The 19,780-nt window shown below is 46.7% G+C and overlaps 1 protein-coding gene across 1 annotated transcript in view; it reads right to left on the reverse strand.

The window, feature by feature from the left end:
* The window catches only part of DNAH10 (dynein axonemal heavy chain 10), a 1,995,301-nt gene that overhangs the window by 345,474 nt on the left and 1,630,047 nt on the right, over positions 1-19,780 (reverse strand). Inside the window, exon 60 of the mRNA XM_085636177.1 lies at positions 1,631-1,848. Coding sequence (XP_085492303.1) covers positions 1,631-1,848 — 218 coding nt within the window. The remainder of the gene's footprint in view (positions 1-1,630; positions 1,849-19,780) is intronic.

Here is a 19,780-nt window from a genome sequence, read left to right on the forward strand (position 1 = left end):
TGGCACCATTAGATACACTCCTCTACTTCCAACTACGAGCAAAATGTCGTGCGCTGCACAACACCTTCCCAGACCCCGAGGGTATTGCAAGCCCTGGAGCATATATACACAACTTCCTCACAACACAAGATGATAACGTCTCTTTACCGACACATGCAACAGAATGCACCTGTGACTACCTCTATGGCACGCCAGGCCTGGAATGAAGACCATGCACTCACTTTGTCTGATGCGCAATGGTCGTTTTTTCTGCTGCCAACCAGAGATGCTGTCTCCTAATTACCATTTGCACTTGATTCATTTTAAATTCCTTCACAGGCTATACCGTACACCAGCGCAACTATTCAGGATGGGACTGATTCCCGACTCCCATTGCCAGCGCTGCCACGCGCCGCAATCGGACTGTATGCACCTATCATGGCGCTGTCCTGCCATCAAAGCCTACTGGTTGAGGTCTATCACACACTAGAAGAAACCTCAGGGCTACCATTTGCGTTTTCACCAATGGTGGCTACTGGGGTATTTTGGCGACATCTCCCGGGAGATCTGCAAATTGGTTGAGCTATTGCTACTTCTAGCAAAACGCCAGGTGGCTTTACATTGGGAAAGGTCGCAAGTTCCTAGGTCCCAAGATTGGATTACAGACATTGCATGCTGCCATGAACAACTGACTGTGTACTGGGACCTTCAGCCACTGGGCAGTCGTCCTCGGGATATCTGGGAGCCGCTTATCACCTATCACCGACACAGTGATGCCATACCTGCTGCCACAATTGTAGACCTCCCAATCTCAGGAGGAGGTACAACATAGTATACAAAGCCCTAACCTAGGCAATGTTTACTGTGCCTGGCAATTGGCCAAATGTTGGATATTGGGGAAGCAACTCCTGGGGTTTGGTGGGTGTTTGGGTATTGGAAGCTATACAGAACCTGGCAGTAAGCTGTGCCCTACGAGAGTGCTTAACTATTAAATGTTAATGTATGGAGAATGTCAGCAGTGTACTGTTACCAATCGTTCATGATTGTGATACTAATATACAATGGGCCTGATTTTGTTCAGCAAATTATTAAATAAAATTTCAACAACAAAAAAAGCAGTGAAAAACACTGGACCCCAATCAATCATTCAAAATTCTGCAATTTTTGAAGTCGGAAAAATCACCCACCAGAAATAACACTATCGCACAATGCATTTTTCCAAATACGCTTTTACCATTCCCTTCTGAGTTTTTAATGACAGAAAGTGAAAAAACTTGCACATCGAAGGGTACCGATCTCTTTGGATAAATTTCTTCTGGTTACATCTAGAGAAATTTGAGTGAGGAAAAACATTTATACTCAACTTAGAATTGAAATGAGGGCGAAAATCGTTGGCACCTGATTTTGATGTGAACAAAAGACTCAGAATGAATGCAAAGAAAATACATAAAAATACACAGGAAGCAGAGGGGTGTAGAAGCTGCTCCATAAAAGACTAAATCAGAGAATAAAATTAGGGAAGGTGCTTGGAGAAGAGAAGTGCATTGGGTGAAGTAATAAAGTAACAGGGAGAGATGGCTGAAGAGAGGTCTCTTTAAAGAAAACACCTGCAAGAAACATGCAACAAAATGTACTGGACTATTAATCCTACCTTATGTTTTCTGATCCCAAACCCGAAATAAGTTTGTCAGCAGCGATGAGTCTCCTCTCCATGATCTCAGCTTCCTCCTGCAGCAGTTGTTTTTCATTTATGGCTGCCTCGTACTTCTCACCCAAAGCTCTCAGCTCGCTTTGAAGGGCCGCCAGCTCTGCCTGGATCTTTTCCAGGTCACGTTTGCTCACGTAATAGTTACGCTCCAACCTTGCCACCTAATGTAAGAAACGTTCGATTACAATTCAACAATTGAAGATGGCATTAGAACTTTATTAATTACAAAACTCAGGGACACAAATTGATGGTTTAAGCTTAGACGGAGAAAAGACATTAGAAAGAGTGAGCACATCCTAAATAGCATTTGGCTTTCCAGGTTTGATTGTTTTATGCTCATTTCCCAATATTCCAGGGAGTTCTCCTTACAAGGCATACTAGGCATGGATGTCCCCTTTCATTTTTAATTGTTTAAGCCATTTTGGAACCTCTATTTATTCAATTTCGAGAAAGCACACTAAGAAGTGATGTTCATTGGTATATAAAGCCCTGGCACATGTGGATGATGTGCTTCTGCTCTTATTGATCTAGACACCTCACTGCAGCATACAATGAACAATATAGTGGCATGTGAATAAAGGATAAATAAAAATCAAATGATTCAGATATCCATTTCTAATTCTTTCTTCAAAAGGCATAAACAAGGCTTCGAAATTGAATGGTCTACGAAAGGAATAATATATTTGGGGTTCACACTGGCATTCATTGTGAACCTTAGGAAGATTTCGGGAAATCATGCAGATATAGGGTCAGATGCATGAAAAAAATGTTTTGCGTGTACCTACTTGCGAATGCTTGCGATTCGCAATTACGGAATCGCAAAACGGCATGCATGAAAGTGTGTTGAACACTTTCTGCGATTCCTAAGGGATCGCAAATGACCTACCTCATGAATACTAGTGAGGTTGGTCGCAATTTGTGACCCCCTAGGAATCGTAAAAATCACAGGGATGGTGACCTGCTGGGTTCAGCAGACCACTATGTCCGTGATTGCTTTTAAATAAAGCAATGTTTTTTATTGTAAAGCAGCCCGTTTTCCTTAAAGGAAAACAGGATGCTTTACAAAGAGAAAAATGAAAAGGTTTCCTTTAATTTTTTAAGAGCAGACAGTGGTTCGTGGGACCCCTCCCTGCTCTTAAAAAACGTTTTTGCATACATTCACAAAGGGGAAGGAGTCCCTTGGGGACCCCTTCCCATTTGCGAATGGGTTACCACCTACTTAAAGTAGGTGGTAAAATATGAATGTTTTGCGATCACATTTCAGTCACAAAGCATTCCTACATAACAATGCGATATTCGGTATTAGGAAGAGACGCCCTAAACATACCCCTTCCTAATAGCAAATCACAAACCTATTTTGCGATTCAGAAACAGGTTACCAAATCGCAGAATAGGGTTTCCTGCATCTGAAAAGCATTTTTTGCCTTATGCGAATCGGCCTGTTTGCAAAGACAAAATTGCTTGCCTGCAAATCCAGAAAAAAAAACTGTCTTTAATGTTTTTATTACAGTCTATTTGTGACGTTACTAATAACCTGTAATATAAAAATGACACTGCTTCTCAACTGTATTTTACTACAGATGATTTAGGACATCACAGTGCCTACTGCCGGAGCCAGTAAACAGCGTGAAAGGTAAGTCAAATGCTGTTTAGAAAAAATGAAAGCTAACTTTTCAGTGTTTCTTAATTATTTTCCCGAAAGGAACAGTTATCTGCAGAAAGAAGCCATTTATGGCAGCATGTTTATTTATAGCAGAGATCATTACATGAAAGCAGGAATCTCTCCATATCTTACCACATATTATGAACTATACCTATTTTAGACAGTGGCTAACAGTAAATTGCAAATATGTTGTCACAGAAAATTACTAGTTGCATATTGGATGCTTGAATTTTGCACTCAATATTACACATTTCATCTAGATTGTCGTAAACATATTCATTGATATTAAGAAGCAAAAGTCCAGGATTCAAGATTTTTGGTGGAAGGGTAACGGTGTAACTACGCTTAAAAGGAATACAATCCCATACATGAAAAGAAAAGTCCTCACTTGGAAGTTTCATGACATTATAAAGGATCCTTGCCATCAGACTTTTCCTCTATACAGTCAGATCTCCTCTGTGACTTGCAATATCCATAAAAAGTATAGCAGAGAGTACTTTATCCCAAATATATTATTGTTTAGAATGAAACTGGGTTGTAATAAATCGCTAACCTTAAACTTGACTTCAGAAGAGAAGGGTAGATTCTCTAAAAATGAATATTTTACCATTTGTATTGCATATATTTGAATTTATATTTTTATCCTATGTAAAAAAGATCTAAGGCCCTTTTTTATAAAACAATTGGGGATTTTCTTTGGGAACAATGAAGCAAATAAAATTCTCCAGGAAATTACTTCGAACGTCTCTACATAATGGAATGGTCAGAATGGTTGGATTTCCAGTTATTATGTTCTACAAATATGCACAAATGGTGAAATAAATGTCAGAATCATGTGTAGTAAAGAGCGTTGGTTTATCCTTTTGAATAAATATAGAAGTGGAAGTTTTCAAATCTATAGAAATAATGTCTACAATGTCTCCAGATAAGAGGTGAAAAGGTGATGTGAACTCAAGTCTGAGAGAGAAGAATGGAACATGCTATGTTGGTTTGGCCAAGGTTCATATATACATACTGATTCAACCTTGTGACACAGATTTTATTAAAAAATATATATTATGCTGGAAGCTGTGGAATACTTCAGGAACTGACAGCAATATGATGAGCTTTGAATTATTCAAATTTAAGCACAAAATGTTTGATAGGGAGCTGAAACATAATGATATGTAGAATAATGTGACATGAATACCACTTAAGAAAATGTTATTATAAAACATTCTTTTTTAACTTGGTTATAGGGAATAAAATGCTAGCTGAAATGACATGACTCCCTTTTTTATCTGTCAAATCTGAAATGCTCCTACTTATGATAGCAGATTCACTGGAAGGGGGTAAAGGTGTTGAGCTGATAGTCCATGGAAGAGGGTAAATTTCCCCAATACTCCTTTCGTAATTATTTGTCTCCCTATTAAATGAACTCAGCTTGATCATCACCAACTGAAAGAGCAACTGCTCTCAAGAGATCATAACAGGGTGGACGTGCTACTTGATGTAGAGACATCCGGCATCCATAAAGGAAGAAGAACTGGATTCTCAAGAGTAGGATTTTCTAGACCATTAAAAATGCAGGCTACACCATAACGGAAACAGAAGATGATGGACGAGGTGCTGAAACTTTTCAAACACTCATACCAGTCAAGAGAATTTAATCCATCATTATTTTGCTCAACATGCCAACCCAGTTTGGACCCAGCCATATGCAAATTTGTCTTGACCCTGCTGCTCATGGGAACAGTCCAGCCCAAACTGCCAGGCCAGATCCACTCTGGACCGAAAACAAGCATCCAGGGATTGGTTACAGGATATCACACCTCATCAGCAAGGCTAGCTTGAATCCAGTGGTACAGCAAGCAAGGGACCCACATCTGATTGGGCTGAGTCTGAAGAGACGGTGGGGACAGGGGGTCACTGGAAGCACCGGAGTGGATGGACGACATGATGGCTGTGGTGGTCTAGGTGCTGAGCAAGGACTAGGTGGTTATTGTTCGGCTGGTGATTGCTGGCTGGTCGAGGCTGTCGATACTGAGGGGGGCGGGGGGGTGGGTGTCAAAGTTGTTGTAGATGGTGGCAATCTTGCTGAAGAAGTAATCGGAGAGGGTGTCACAGAGTTCTTGGGATGGGCGGATGGAGTTCTGTGGCTGTCGGGTTAGTATATTCCTTGACAATTTTGAAAAGTTCCTTTGTGTGGTCGGCTGCAGTGTCAATGCAGGTGTTAATGGCTGCTCCTTTGACTTCTTTGATGAGCAGACAGTAGCTGCTAAGGGCTGCTTTGTGGATGTCTCTGTTCGAGGGGTCCTTGGTAGCACCCCAATGCTTCTCAAGCCTGTAGCAGATGCGCATGGTGGTTCTGAGGTCTGGGTGTCGCAGCTGGCTTGCTTCAAGGTTTTGTTGGTTTTCTCTGATTTCAGCCGGGCAGATTTGCTGAAGTTTCAGGTTGTATGATGCTGGCGACTTGTGTCCACAGATCCTCAGCAACCTTGCCCCAGCTGCAGTGGGAGGAGCTGCGATGCTTGGTGGTGGGTAGTGGACGTCGGAGATAGTAAAGTGAACAATGGCGTGGTTGGTCCGGATGAGTTGTGTGCCGTGGGAGAATTTGATTCTGTCACTGGTCCGGCTCTCGGTGGCTGTGGCGTGGGTGCCTCTTATCATGGTCACCTACTACATTGGTGTGTAGTAGGAAGTTGAGGTGTTCCATAAGAGGCGTCGGGTTATCAGTGGTGATGGTGCATCGGATGGTTTTCCTGAAGATGATGGTGATGCACCCTCTGTTTTTGATGGAGCAGTCTCAGTGTATCATCATGTAGCCATTAGGAGTGGCAGCGGCGATGTCGGGGTTCGAGGAGGGTTTGAGTCACGTGATGAAGTCAATGTCCGGGTGGAGATGGTGTCCCAGATTTCCATGCCGTGTTTGCAGAGGGAGCTGGTATTGAGCAGGATGCATTGGAGCGGGAACGGTGTGGAGTACAGTGGGGGCGGACTGTCCTGTGTGGCAAGCGAGGGGGCAGTGGCGGTAGTTGAAGGGTCTTTTGGTTGATTGCAAGGAGGCCTTGAAGCAGCTGTTGTTCCAGTGTCCGGGGTCCAGGGCTAGGAGGTCCTCAGCTGTGTAGCAGTGGATGATGGAATGGCCTGGGGTCCTGGTGCTGGGTGCGGTCTAGGCACAGACGGGCACAGACGGTCTTGCCTTCAGCAAGCCAGCTGTTCGCAAGCTGTGTGTGGCCACACAGCGGCCTCCATAAGTAGTCCTGGGAGGTGTGAGGGCTGTCTGGGAGGCGGGAGGACGGGAACGGGAACAGTGTTGAGGTGGGAAGAAAAACTGCTGAAGCAGGCGGGAAAAAAAGAAGGATACAGCCTAATTGGAACCCCCCCCCCAAAAAGAGTGCCTAAGGCGGACTTAGCTCCAGTAAAATAAGATAAAATTAGCAGGTTAAAAGGGGAACCCAAATAAAATAAAATAAATTAGAAGGCTTAAACAGGAACCCAACAGAAGAAATGCACATCCCAGCGGACATCCAACAGTGCTCTTGAACTGAGGGCAGCAGGCACTGGGATCGCAGTCCAGGTCTCGAGGAGCTGGCAGGAGCGGGAGAGTTGCACACGACCAAAAAGGTCAAGGGCTACTCGGTAGGGGCCACGTAGCAGCCTCCATAATTAGGCCTGGGAGGTGGGGTGGCTGTCAGGGGGGGCGGGAGGGCGGGAACAGTGTCCGGGGAGGGAAGAAAAACAGCAGGAGCAGTTGTGAAACAAATAAAGCTCTGGCCTAATTTGAACCACCCAAAAGAGTGCCCAAGGCAGATTTAACCCCAGTAAAATAAGATAAAATTAGCAAGCTAAAACAGGAACCCAAATTAAATAGAATATAATGGCAGGCTAAAGCGGGAACACAACAGAAGAAATTCCCAGCCCAGCAGACCTCCAACAGCAGTCTCGCTGGAGTCTGAGGCTCCAACCTGTCAGGAAAAATGGAGGTATGGGGAGGCTTAACAGCCAGTGCCTGCAATTTACTGATGACTACATGAGGAAATTATAGCAATGAAAAAATCTTACTGAGAGTCAAAAGTGTCGGAGTGCAACAGTGCATAAGCTCAAATGGCTTACATATAACAAAAGATAATGACCAAATTAAGGTCCCACTTCCATATAATAAAAGATGCAGGGGGAACATATATGAAAGTCGTTTTAAGAAACCCCTCACAAAAGGTGACTTGAGTAAAGAGGGCTGGTCAGGCAAACAAACAAAAGCAGAGAAGGCAGATAAGTAACCTTTAACTATGACTTGCCAGGCCAGAGGCAAAACTATCCAAAAAAGACATCAAGCAACTTAGGCTTGAAGAGGATCAATTTGTCTATCCTCGCACCAGGTAATGAGCCTTGAACAGCGGTCAGAGTAAATAGACTTAGTGATGGACGGCAAGCAGCAAAAAACACATTTACCACTCAGTTGGTTCCACTCAATCTCCATGCAAGGACATGTAGATTGGAGGTTCAGCTACAGAATGCTGCCCTCCTGTTGGGACAGACGATCCTCGAGAAGCAGTCAGCAGATGCTCAGGTCCAAATGTTTTGGGGTATCAAGCCCAATCTGGACCTTTTAAGATGAGCTGGTCCCAGTGACTCCTGACCTTCTTAAGGACATGTGGGGTTAGCAGAAGAGGGGGGAATGCATAAAAGAGGATGGAGTCCCACCAAAGGTGGAAAGTATCTACCAGAGAGGCTGGAAGAGGTGTCCTTGGGAGTAGCGAACACATCTACTAAGGGCATCCCCATTGAGCAAAGCCACACATAGCTACCTCTGAGAGCAGATGCAGTTTGTGATACACAAGGAGATGTCCGCTGAGTTTTTCTACCCTAAAATTCAGGAAATGTGCCAGGTGATTAACCATCAGGGAGATCCTAAGGGGTCCTTGCCACAACACAGTCTTAGATGCTCTAGAGTCTATAACAGTGGTTCTTAACCTGTGGTCCGGAGATCCCCGGGGTCCCCCATGTCTACTCATGGACTGCTTAGATAATTCAATAAAACTAACAGATTAATCAAGTGTATTTAAAGAAACAAAATGTAAAACTGATCATTTTAGAAATGTTCAGTAAATGTGAAGGAATTTGAAATTGGGGGCTAAAAATTAAGTTAGTATCCTCAGATTGATCGTGGAAACAAAATAGAGTCTGGACAATGAGTGGCCTGAATTGAAAGTAGAAAAGCTCCAATGCTCACATTAAAATTAAAGTTATAATTTTTTTATATATCAGTTTATGAATTAAATAAAATGTCATCATTTGTGCATTTGTTTGATGAATGCTTGTTTCTATATTTTTTGTGTATTGGTTTGCAGTTCAAATCATCGAAAATGCTTAGGCCGGGGTACCTGGCTTCCAGTAATGACTCAGTGGGGGCCTTTTGAATCCAATAATGATTCAGGGAGGGTCCCTGGTTTCCAGTGGGGGTCCAAAGAACTCAAAAGGTTAAGAACCACTGCTCTAGGCAGATGGCACAGGGAACCACACCACCCAGCTTACTGCAGTACCACAGGGTGGCCATGTTGTTCATTAGAACTTGGGCCAACCTGCTATTAGTCAAAGACAGAAATCCTTTAAAATCCTTGGCAAGCTATTGGCAACCTGACTGAACCAGGTTATTTGTAAATTGGTGCACCCCGACCAAGCCGGCTTTATGTCTCATCGAAACACAGCCCTAAATTTACGTCGGTTGCACGGTGTACTGGGGTGACTGGCCACAATCCGGGAAGATGCGATAGTGGTGTCACTGGACGCCACTATGGCGTTTGATACTATCGAATGGCCATCATACCTATTGTCAGTCCTCAAGAAGCTAGGCTTTGGCCCCGGCTTCATTGGATGGGTTAAACTCCTCTACTTGGACCCACTGGCAGAAATAGTAGTTAATAATAAGATGTTGGCTGCATTCACCCGTAACCGAGGGACTTGGCAGGGCTATCCGCTCCCCCCCTAGCTCTTCACCCTATCCCTTGAACCGTTAGCGGCCTGGATACGCAGGAACCCATCCATCAGGGGACTCAAATGGACAGAGAAGTGGGAGGATCGCATCTCCTTGTACGCTGACGACATTCTCCTATACCTAGCCTCTCCCCAGAAATCGCTCCGTATTGTCCTGGATATTTTCACTAGCTTTGGGAAAAACTCTGGGTATAAAATTAACTGGAGTAAGTCACTGTTCTACGTTCTACACGGAGACCCTCCCTCCCCACCTCAGGATTGCCCCATACAAGTAGCACTAGAGGGATTCAAATATCTAGGCATCTTCATCACCTCCGACGCCAAACGTCGGTATGAGCGCAATCTCCTCCCCCCACTACAAAGATTGTGGCGAGACGTTGCGACCTGGAAGACGCTGCCGCTGTCACTGCTGGGAAGAGCTGTGCTCTTCAAAATGATGTCCCTCCCGCACTTTCTATATGTCCTGCAGAACTCCCCAGACCCGGTACCGACTAGATTCTTCAAGGACATAGAGTGCATCCAGAGAGACCTCCTGTGGGACGGTAGACCTCGAATAGCACTTCACAAACTCACATTAGGGTGGAACGACGGAAGTATAGGGCTCCTTGATACCAAAAAGTACTATTGGGCAGCCCATTTGGCAGCGGTGAACCACTGTACCTATCGTCTCGGTGATGATCCTGGATACAGGATGAACAGATGGATACTCCCTGGCAGGAACTTCCGCAGAGCACTATATTCCAGACCCCAGAAGTATTCATTAACAGGACAAACAGATCACTCAGTCCAAGTCTGGCACACGATAAACCGTAGTTTAGGTTGGGACCAAAAACTCACACTGGCTACTCCGCTGTGGGACGCGGAACAACTAGGCACCCTGGGGGGGACCAAAGGGTTTGATAAGTGGGATCTCATTGGGTTGTCCCAGATTTGAGATTTATGGGAGGCAGGCGGGGTGGTATCGTTTGCCTTGCTCCATCAAACACATCAACTATCTGGCACAGAATACTTCAGATACCTACAGGACCTTCGGTCTAACCTTCCAGATGGGTCCTCTCCCCCAGAATACTCTTCATTGGTGGACAGGCTGCTTGATGGCTACCTGCCAGATAAAGTCATCTCTCTTACATACAAAAAACTCATCAATAACACTCCAGATCCTCTTGTACCTCTACAAGCGCGATGGGAGAGGGACGGGTTAGAGCTGGAAGGTGAAGAATGGCAGGAGGCAGTGGCCTCCCCATGGGAGGTCGCGAATTTGTCCAAGCTGCGCCTCATTCAGCTAAAAATACTTCACAGGGTATATGTCTCTGGGCCCAGATTGGTACAAATAAGGGGGACGACTGACGGGCTGTGCAGGAGACATTGTGGCCTAGAGGGCTCCTTTCTACACATTCTATGGGAGTGTGGGTTGTTTCAGGACTACTGGAGGAAGGTACACAAGTGTATGAGCAAGGTATTGGCAATTGTGATCAGGCCTGAAGCCAAGAGGTGTCTCCTGAATGTGTGGGAGCCAACAGACCTAAACAGTAAGGACAAATTATGGGCAACTTTGGGTCAAACGGTAGCAAAAAGGAACATCGAACACTTGTGGGGGACAGCAGCACCACCGACGCTTGCAGCCTGGAAGGCGGATATGGACTGGTGTATGGTAAGGGAAACAACTGTCTGTGTTGCATGTGGGTGCCCCCAGAAATGGATTGTTATATGGAATGAGTATAGTGGGAATATATGTGACACCCCTGTCCTTCCTTCCCTAGACGATCCAACATCACTGTATTCATAACAACTACCATGTTTCACTGCAATTGCAGTGCTATACAATGTAACTGTCAAGTCTCCATGATTGTTCTATGATTGTTCTATTGACTCTAATGTGTCTATGTAAAGTTGTGACCAGAAGGTTTAATAAAAAGATATATTGAAAAAAAGACAGAAATCCTTTGAGGGTAGACAGATGGTGCACAGCTTCAGAAAGTTGATATTTTGTCATTGTTCCACCAAAAACCACCTTGTCTATGTGACCTCCCTAGCCTTCAGGTGATGCATCTGTCACTAACATGAGCTGTGGATGGAACAGGAAAAGCAGTGTGCGGCTTGTGCCGCTACTGAGGATCTTAGGCTCTCACTTCTGATGTACATATGCTGTCCAAAAGGCACCCCCAGTGTTGGGCCCATTGAAGGGAAATGTTCCACTCCAAAGCCTGCAAGTGCCAATGGGCATAGGGCACCTTAAGTATGAACAAGGCCAGGAGAGCAAAAAGCCTCCAAACCATACGAGCCAGAACCAAAGGGCGAGCCCAAAACATCAGGATTATAGCCTTAATGTCCAGGACTCATTGTGGAGGTGGAAAGGCCCAACATCCACTGTGTCCAGGATGGCCCTTTAAAGCCGTACTGATGCCAAAAATAGTATTGTGTCACTTTGATGGACATGAGGGTGGACAGCACTAAACCGCCATGTTCAAGTGGTCTGAGACCAACTGAGGTGAGCAAGCCTTCAGTAGCCAGTCCCTATAGTACCGGAAAGAATGTGTTTCTGACCTGTGATGGGGAGCAGTGCCCATCATCATTACTTTCTTCAAACCTGGGTGGCCACAGAAAGGCCAATGGGCAGAACAGTGAACTGTAAGTGCTACAAACCATCAAAATACAATGGAGAAACCACCTGTGGGGCTGCAAGACTGGCATATTAAAGTATGGGTCGTATAATTCTAGGGACACCATCCAGTTTCTGGGATCCAAAGCTGCCAACCCAAGTCAATGTCAGCATTTTGAACTTGTCCTTCATGAGGAAGGTTTTCAGGAGCATGAGATCAAAGATTGTCTTCAATGTACAGTCCTTGGGAACCAAACGTTATTGAGAGTAATGCACTCTGCCTCTCTCAGTTTCATTCTCCTTTGGGTATCACTTCAATCGCACCCTTTGAAAGCAGCATTTGAGCTTCTGCGGCTAGAATGGTGACATGATGCACCGATGACTGTCGACAACCTGGAGGGACATGGGTGGGGAAGACAAAAAGGTGTGAGGTTAACAAAATGTAACGACCTTAAGAACCCACTAGGCTCATATAACCTCATGCCAGCCAGGTAGCCAAAACTGAATTATGTCCCCTACATGCCTTATATACCTAGGTGGCTTCAGCTGGTGAGAAGGAGAAAGAGAACTTCTGCAACTGCTGGTGGCCTCTGCCACCATTTCTACTTTCAGAGCAACAAAAAGGCTAAACATGCTGCTGGACAGGCTGCCTCTGTCAATGCACAAGGTCCCTTAAACAACCCTGGAACTTCCTGCATTGTTGGTGGAACTGGTGGGAGAAAGTAACCCCAGGGAGCAAGTCCCAGTCCATCTATCATTAAAGTGCTCCAGAGCCCAAAATGCCTTCTCACTAAACAGCCTGACTCTGTCAATGGCATGTCAATGAATGATGCTTCGGCAGCCCTGAAGAACCTGAAGTGTCCAAGCATGCTGTCTGATAATGATACTGAAGCAGACAGCGCTGCCGACACAGTTCACAGTGTCCAGACCTCAGGATGTACTTGGTTATATCCTGGCCATATGTATGGTTTGGGCAAAGGAAGATTGATAATCTTGAGGGAGAGTGGGAAATATCTTGATTGCCATGTCCCAGAGTGCATATGTGTAGTATCTCAAGAGGCATACAGTATTCAATGGGTGAAGGGCCAAACTGATAGAAGAGAAAATTATTTTTCCTACAGCATCAATATTTTGCAATTATCTCCTTGGAGAAGCAGTAGGGAAAGCATTAGGGTTCACCATGCTCGCTGAAGCTTGGGTGGGTCCCCAGGAGCAGGTTTTCGATTCCAAGCAATTGGGAAGCACTCAAATAAAGCAGAAAAAGGCTTGGACCAGGTTGCCCCAAGAGCGTCTGTCAAGGCTTCATTTAATAGCAATTAAGGCTTAGCTGGTGATTGCCCAGGTTACAATATCTCAGACATCAAGTTTTTCTTAGACGCCACTGTGGACAATTGTAATTCCTAGACCCTGCGGCCCTGCATGTGACCACTACAAACGATGCATCAACCTCAGTAAATCCAATTCTGTTTCAGGCAAAGCATCAAAATCACTGGCATTCTGAAGCACAAGTTACTTACCTTCGGTAACGATATATCTGTAAGAAACATTAGTAGTGATAGATTCCTTACCTTAGAATTGCCCCAAGTGTAAAACTGGATCCGGAATTTTTTCGTCAGCAGTACCCCTGCGCGTCGGTAGGCATCGTAGTGCGGCTCCGCGTGCGTCATTGGCGCTGGGATGACGTCGCTGGAGCTACTTAGACGCGCCCACGCGCGCTGACATCAGTTCTGTACAGGATTTTCTGCGCCAGGAACGCAGAGCCATGCAAGAAACTGACCACTGGTGCCATGAAACTAGGTCCCTAAAAGGATGACCTTAACCCTAGAACTCAGTTCGCAGAACGGGGAGGATGGGTGGGGCGGTAAGGAATCTATCACTACTAATGTTTCTTACAGATATATCGTTCACAAAGGTAAGTAACTTGTGCATCTGAAAGAAACATGTAGTGATAGATTCCTTACCTTAGAATAGATACCCCAGCAATACCAACCCCGGTGGTGAGTCTGTGAACCAAGATCACACCAGAAAGTCCTGGAGAACAGAACGGCCAAAGAAGCCATCTCTACGGACTTGGCTGTCCAGGCAGTAATGCTTGGTAAACGTGTGCAGCGAGGCCCACGTAGCTGCCTGATAGATGTCATGCAAGGGAACTCCCGGTCCCAAAGCAGTAGCGTCTGCCGTCGCCCTGGTAGAATGGGAGCGTAGGTAGGCCCACCAGGGGCTCCTTTTTAGCCAAAGAATAACAAGCTTTAATGCACAGAACGACCCACCGAGAGATGGTCCGCTTGTGCACGGCCCGACCTTTCTTGGCGCCCACGTAGCAAACAAAGAGCTGGTCATCCACCCGGAACTGTTGTGTGTGGCTGAGGTAGATTGAGAGCGCACGTCTTGGGTCCAGACGGTGGAGCCTCTCTTCCTCTTTAAAGGGATGCGGAGGCGGAAAGAAGGTGGGCAAAGTGATGGTCTACCCGATGTGAAAGGCAGTGACAACCTCTGGCAGAAAAGATGGACGAGTCCTTAGAACAACTTTGTCCGGATGGATAGAGAGAAAAGGAGGTTTAGAAGAAAGAGCCTGAAGCTCACTCACTCTTCTGGCAGAGGTGATGGCAACCAGGAAAGCAGTATTTGAAGTGAGAAGACGAAGAGGACAGTTGTGAAGTGGCTCAAATGGAGCACACATCAGATAGGTCAGAACCAGGTTCAAGTCCCACTGAGGCATTATGAAAGGAACAGGAGGGAAAAGATGAGTAATGCCTTTTAAGAATCTATTTACAACAGGGGACTTGAAAAGGAAAGACTGGCCTGGAAGCCGTAAAAAGGCTGAAATGGCCGAGAGATAGCCCTTGACAGTGCCCAGGGCAGAGCCCTGCTGGGCCAAAGAAAGGAGAAATAGAAGGACTTCTGAAAGAGGGGCAGAAAGAGGATCCACAGCCTTTGCTGTGCACCATGCCACAAATTTATTCCACCTGTATGCGTATACCGTTTTAGTGGAGGGACGCCTGGCTGCCAAGATAACATCACAAACTTCGGGAGGCAGGTCAAAAGACGTCAACTGCTGCCGCTCAATCTCCACGCAAGGAGGTGGAGGCTGGACAGGTTCGGGTGGAGAACCCTTCACTGCTGCTGCAACAGAAGATCCTCCCAAAGAAGCAGTCGGAGCGGGGGTCGATCGCCATGCTGAGTAGCTCGGGATACCATACTCTTCAAGCCCAGTCTGGAGCCACAAGAATAACTTGGGCCCGGTCGCGCTTGATCTTCTTCAGCACTCTGGGTAGAAGTGGTATAGGCAGAAAGGCCTATAGTAGACCGCAACTCCACTCGCAACGAAAAGTGTCGCCTAGCGAGGGCCGCCTTGGAAATTCCAACGCGCAGAACTGGTGACATTGCGCGTTCTCTTCGGCAGCGAATAGATCTAACCAAGGCTCTCCCCACTGCTTAAAGAGACCTTGCGCCACATCCGAGTTCAGACGCCATTCGTGATTCATCATGCACCGGCGGCTGAGTTCATCCACCCTGGTGTTCAGAGAACCTGCCAGGTGTTGAACCACCAGGGAAATGCCCTAATGTCCTAGCCATGTCCCGAGGCGCAGAGCCTCCTGACATAGGGTCCATGAACCCACCCCACCTTGTTTGTTGCAGTACCACATGGCGGTGGTGTTGTCTATGAACACCTGCAATACTCACTCCACGACAGAGGGAAGGAATGCTTTCAGTGCAAGTCGGATTGCCCGAAGCTCCATAAGGTTGATATGGAGCCGGGACTCTGATCTCCACCTCTCCCATGTGGCCGCCCCATCCCAGAAGGGACGCGTACGTCACAACTGTGTGTTCCAGTTGGGGAAGGGAGCGGGATCTGCCATTGACCCAATCGCGATTCGTGAGCCACCACTGCAATTGTCGTGCAGTGCCTTCCGAGATCTGGACGTGGTCGGACAGGTTGCCCTGATGCTGTACCCACTGGAACTTCAGGTCCCACTGCAGAGCCCGCATATGCCATGTGGCATGATCCACTAGCAGGAGCCCATCAGGCCCAGTAGCCGGAGGGTCATCAGCCGGAGGGTCATCCTGACTGAAACCCGGGATAGAGGCTGAAAGATCGGAATCATAGCCTGAATATCGCGGACTCGCTGCTCGGGAGGGTAAACCCGAAACCGCACTGAGTCCAGAACCACTCCGATGAAGAGGAGTTTCTGAGAGGGGATCAGGTGCGACTTCGGCACGTTGATGGAAAACCCCAGCAAATGCAGGAGGTCGGCCGTGGTGTGGAGGTGGGAGACAACTGCTTGGGGCGAGCCCGCCTATAACAACCAGTCATTGAGATAGGGGAAGACTGGAACCCCTGGTCTGCGCAGATGAGCTGCGACCACTGCCATCACTTTCGTGAACACCCAAGGGGCGCTGGTAAGGCCGAAGGGGAGCACGGTAAACTGAAAGGGCTCGTGGCCTACCGTGAACCGCAGGTAACGCCGGTGGGCCAGTAGGACGGGGATGTGGAAATATGCGTCCTGCAAGTCCAACACTACTATCCAGTCCCCAGGGTCGAGGGCAGACAAGACCTGAGCTAGCGTCAACATCTTGAACTTCTCCTTCCGGAGGAAGCGGTTGATGTTCCTGAGGTCCAAGATAGGACGCAGGCCCTTGTCCTTCTTGGGAACCAGAAAGTAGTGGGAATAACAACCACGACCTACTTCTGGCCCAGGAACGCGCTCGATGGCCCCCTTGGCCAAAAGGGCCATGACTTCCTGCTGAGGAAGCGCAAGATGGTCCCCCGACATGCCGTGGTACTGGGGTGGCATGGCTGGAGGGGTAGTCTCGAAGGGGAGAGAGAAGCCCCTTTGGCCAAATTTGCAGCACCCACTTGTCCAAAGTGATGTTGCGCCAGTGGGGGCGATGATGGCGGATTCTGCCACCCACTGGCATTTGATGGCCCTGAAATACCAGACTAAGAAGGCTTTGCAGTGGAAGCTGCGGGGGTGGAGGTGGACTGACCAGACCGCTGCCCCCCTGAGCCGCCTCGACTATTCCCACGTCCGCGGCTGCGCTGTTGTTGTTGCGCCAGCCTGTGGCCCTGCGAATGTGGTGGGACACCCCTTCCGTGGCCACGAAAGGAGCGAAAGGCAGAAGGCGGAGGAGGTCGAGTGGCCGACAGGCCCAAGGACTTGGCCGTAGCCTGTGAGTCCTTAAAACGCTCCAACGCACTATCTGCCTTATTGCCAAAAAGGCAAATGCCATCAAAGGGCATGTCCATCAGAGTGCTCTGGACATCCCCGAGAAGCCAGTTGTTCTCAGCCAGGCATGGCGCCTAAGCGCCACCGTCATGAAAATCGCCCTGCCCAGCGAGTCGGCGGTGTCAAGCCCACAACAGATGGTGAACTTAGCTGCATCTCTCCCAGCAGCAATAGCTTGGGCGAGTACTGTGTGGGCCTCCTACGGACAGCTAGGCAGCACCTGCGCAACTGTGTCCCACACAGAGTGAGAATAACGGCCCAAGAGGCACGTGGTGTTCACCGACCGCAGCCCTCAGCTGGCAGATGAAAACAGCTTCTTGCCAAGTTGCTCCAGTTTCTTGGATTCCCTATCCGGAGGTGCGGAAGGGAACGCGCTCTGGGAAGCAGAGGCTTGGACAACCAAGCTCTCAGGAGTCAGACGCCCAAAAGAACGTCAGACAGTGCTTCATTAAAGGGCAGCAAGGGCTCTGAAGAGGTCGCTGCCGGCTGGAGCACTCCTATCAGGAGGTTAGTCCTGATGGCCACTGTAGGGAGTTCGAGGTGGAGGGTCCTCGGCCGCCCTATGCAACACTACTGCGTAACAGGCTTCCTCCTCCGTGGCCACGGTAGGAGGAGACAGCATGCCAAGGTCAGGTGAGGTATCAAGACCACTAGCATCCCCCAAATCCTCTGCCCAGACCGGGTCATAAGCACAATCTTGTGCGAGAGGGTCCTCAGACCCCTCCCAGTCCTCCCTTTCCTCCGAAGTCTGTGGAACAGGCTGAAAATACGAAAGACGAACATAGGGAAAAATGGCCCCATCGGAATCGGCGCAGAGCGGCGCTAATCCGGCACCATGTCTGGTTCAGGGCTGAAACTGGGGACAATGTCATACCGAGGAGCGGGCGACGTCAGAGGTGGTGCCGGTAGGGTCGACATCGGTGGAGGCATTATCAGGTCAACCAGCATCGACAGTAGACCAAGTAAGATCAAATTAAGGTTGAAAGGTTTTGGTCAACAGTATGAATAACAAGGCCAGTGCTGCTATTAGTTGAAACTTAAACATTTTACTCAGGCATCTTTATAATTGTTAAGATTACAGCGACTATATATGGATTAAGTTTCATGCAAGCTGCTTTGAAGTTGGAGTTTAAATATAAATTTATTCTCAGAGTTTTTAATGCATTGAAATCAGAAGCCTGTATGTTACCATTTTCGGAATGTATCTATGTTATGTGTGATGTTTTATACGTATTATTGTAATCCTTGATTACTACAATAAACTTCACCTACTACTGCGGGGTAAGTTACGTTTTTAAAAATAGTTTCTAAAATGTGGTGGGGCAACTTGTTTTTAGGTATTACTTTCCTTTATGTTCTGGTATCCTATTCTCCAATTTACTAATGCTTTCTTAGGCACACCTACAAGGTTTTTTAACATTTAGAGGATCTTCTAAGAACTCTTTTCTTTTGACCTGTCATATTACAGGAATGGCACAAGAAGAAAGTATTGCATGGTGTAAATGCATTCAGTTTAAACACTGAATATAATTTACTATTGTATCTCTGTACTAATTAGTTTGTGTTTCTTTTAGACTTTAATAAATGTGAATAAACATACCAAACACCGTCGACACAGCAGACAATAGCTTACAGGTTGTATAAATCAAATGCCCATCCAAATTGTCCTTGGCAGGAAGGGCAGAATAGTGGACATTTTGTATGAGCCATAGGCCACATCACTGTGCTTGACAACTATGTATACAGGGTTATTCAGCCTGCTATAATATAGTTGATCCTATTGTATCGTAATAGTTTTTATCAAGGGGTCAAACACTCTTTGCACTTTTAAGTGAATGTGCAATGCTGGTTATAACCCTCTGATAAGTATGTTAACTGCTTTTCCTTGCATACAACACCAAAATGGGCCAGAGTGAAAAGTGAGGGTACTTTATGAACAGAAAAGGAAAGTAAAACCCATTAACGGCCACCAGTGTGTGGACATTAATGCCTTAATCACCAGTCCCAGAACTCTCACCCCCAGATACAGATACAAAAACATACTGTCCATGTTCTGCTTCATGTCCCTGCCCCCCATTTTCCCCAAATTACAGTACAGTAGAGCTGCATTTGATCTCATTCCACGTGTAAAGCTATGGCAAGTCCTATTAAACCTAGGAGTGCCCCGTAATCTTGTACAACTTTTAAGCAAATTGCATGAGAACAACTTTGCACAGGTCCGCTAAAGGAACATATCGGGATTGAACGTGGAGTTCGTTAAGGCTGCTTGCTTGCCCCCACGCTGTTCTCCCTGTGCTTAAATGATATAGTAGAAGTTTTAGAAACCTGTTTAAACGATTCCCCTACCCTGAACAATAGGAAAGTGATGATTCTATTATTTGCTGATGACTCCCGCCTCATCTCGAAGACACCCATGGGCCTGCAGACCTTGGTTAACAAGTTCTTAGACTTTTGCAAGTCTAGAGGTTAAATGTCAACAAGAATAAATACATGGTACTGGGTAAGGAGGTGAGGAAAGAAAAAGCGCTCATCCGGGTGGAGAACGAGGCACTTGAAAGAGTAGATAATTTTGACTATTTAGGGGTACGATTTATGGAGAGCTTTAAGTGGCTGGGGCAGATTGATAAGAG

Source organism: Triturus cristatus, chromosome 11 (assembly GCF_964204655.1).
Source record: "Triturus cristatus chromosome 11, aTriCri1.1, whole genome shotgun sequence".
In the NCBI taxonomy this organism is placed as follows: Eukaryota; Metazoa; Chordata; class Amphibia; order Caudata; family Salamandridae; genus Triturus; species Triturus cristatus.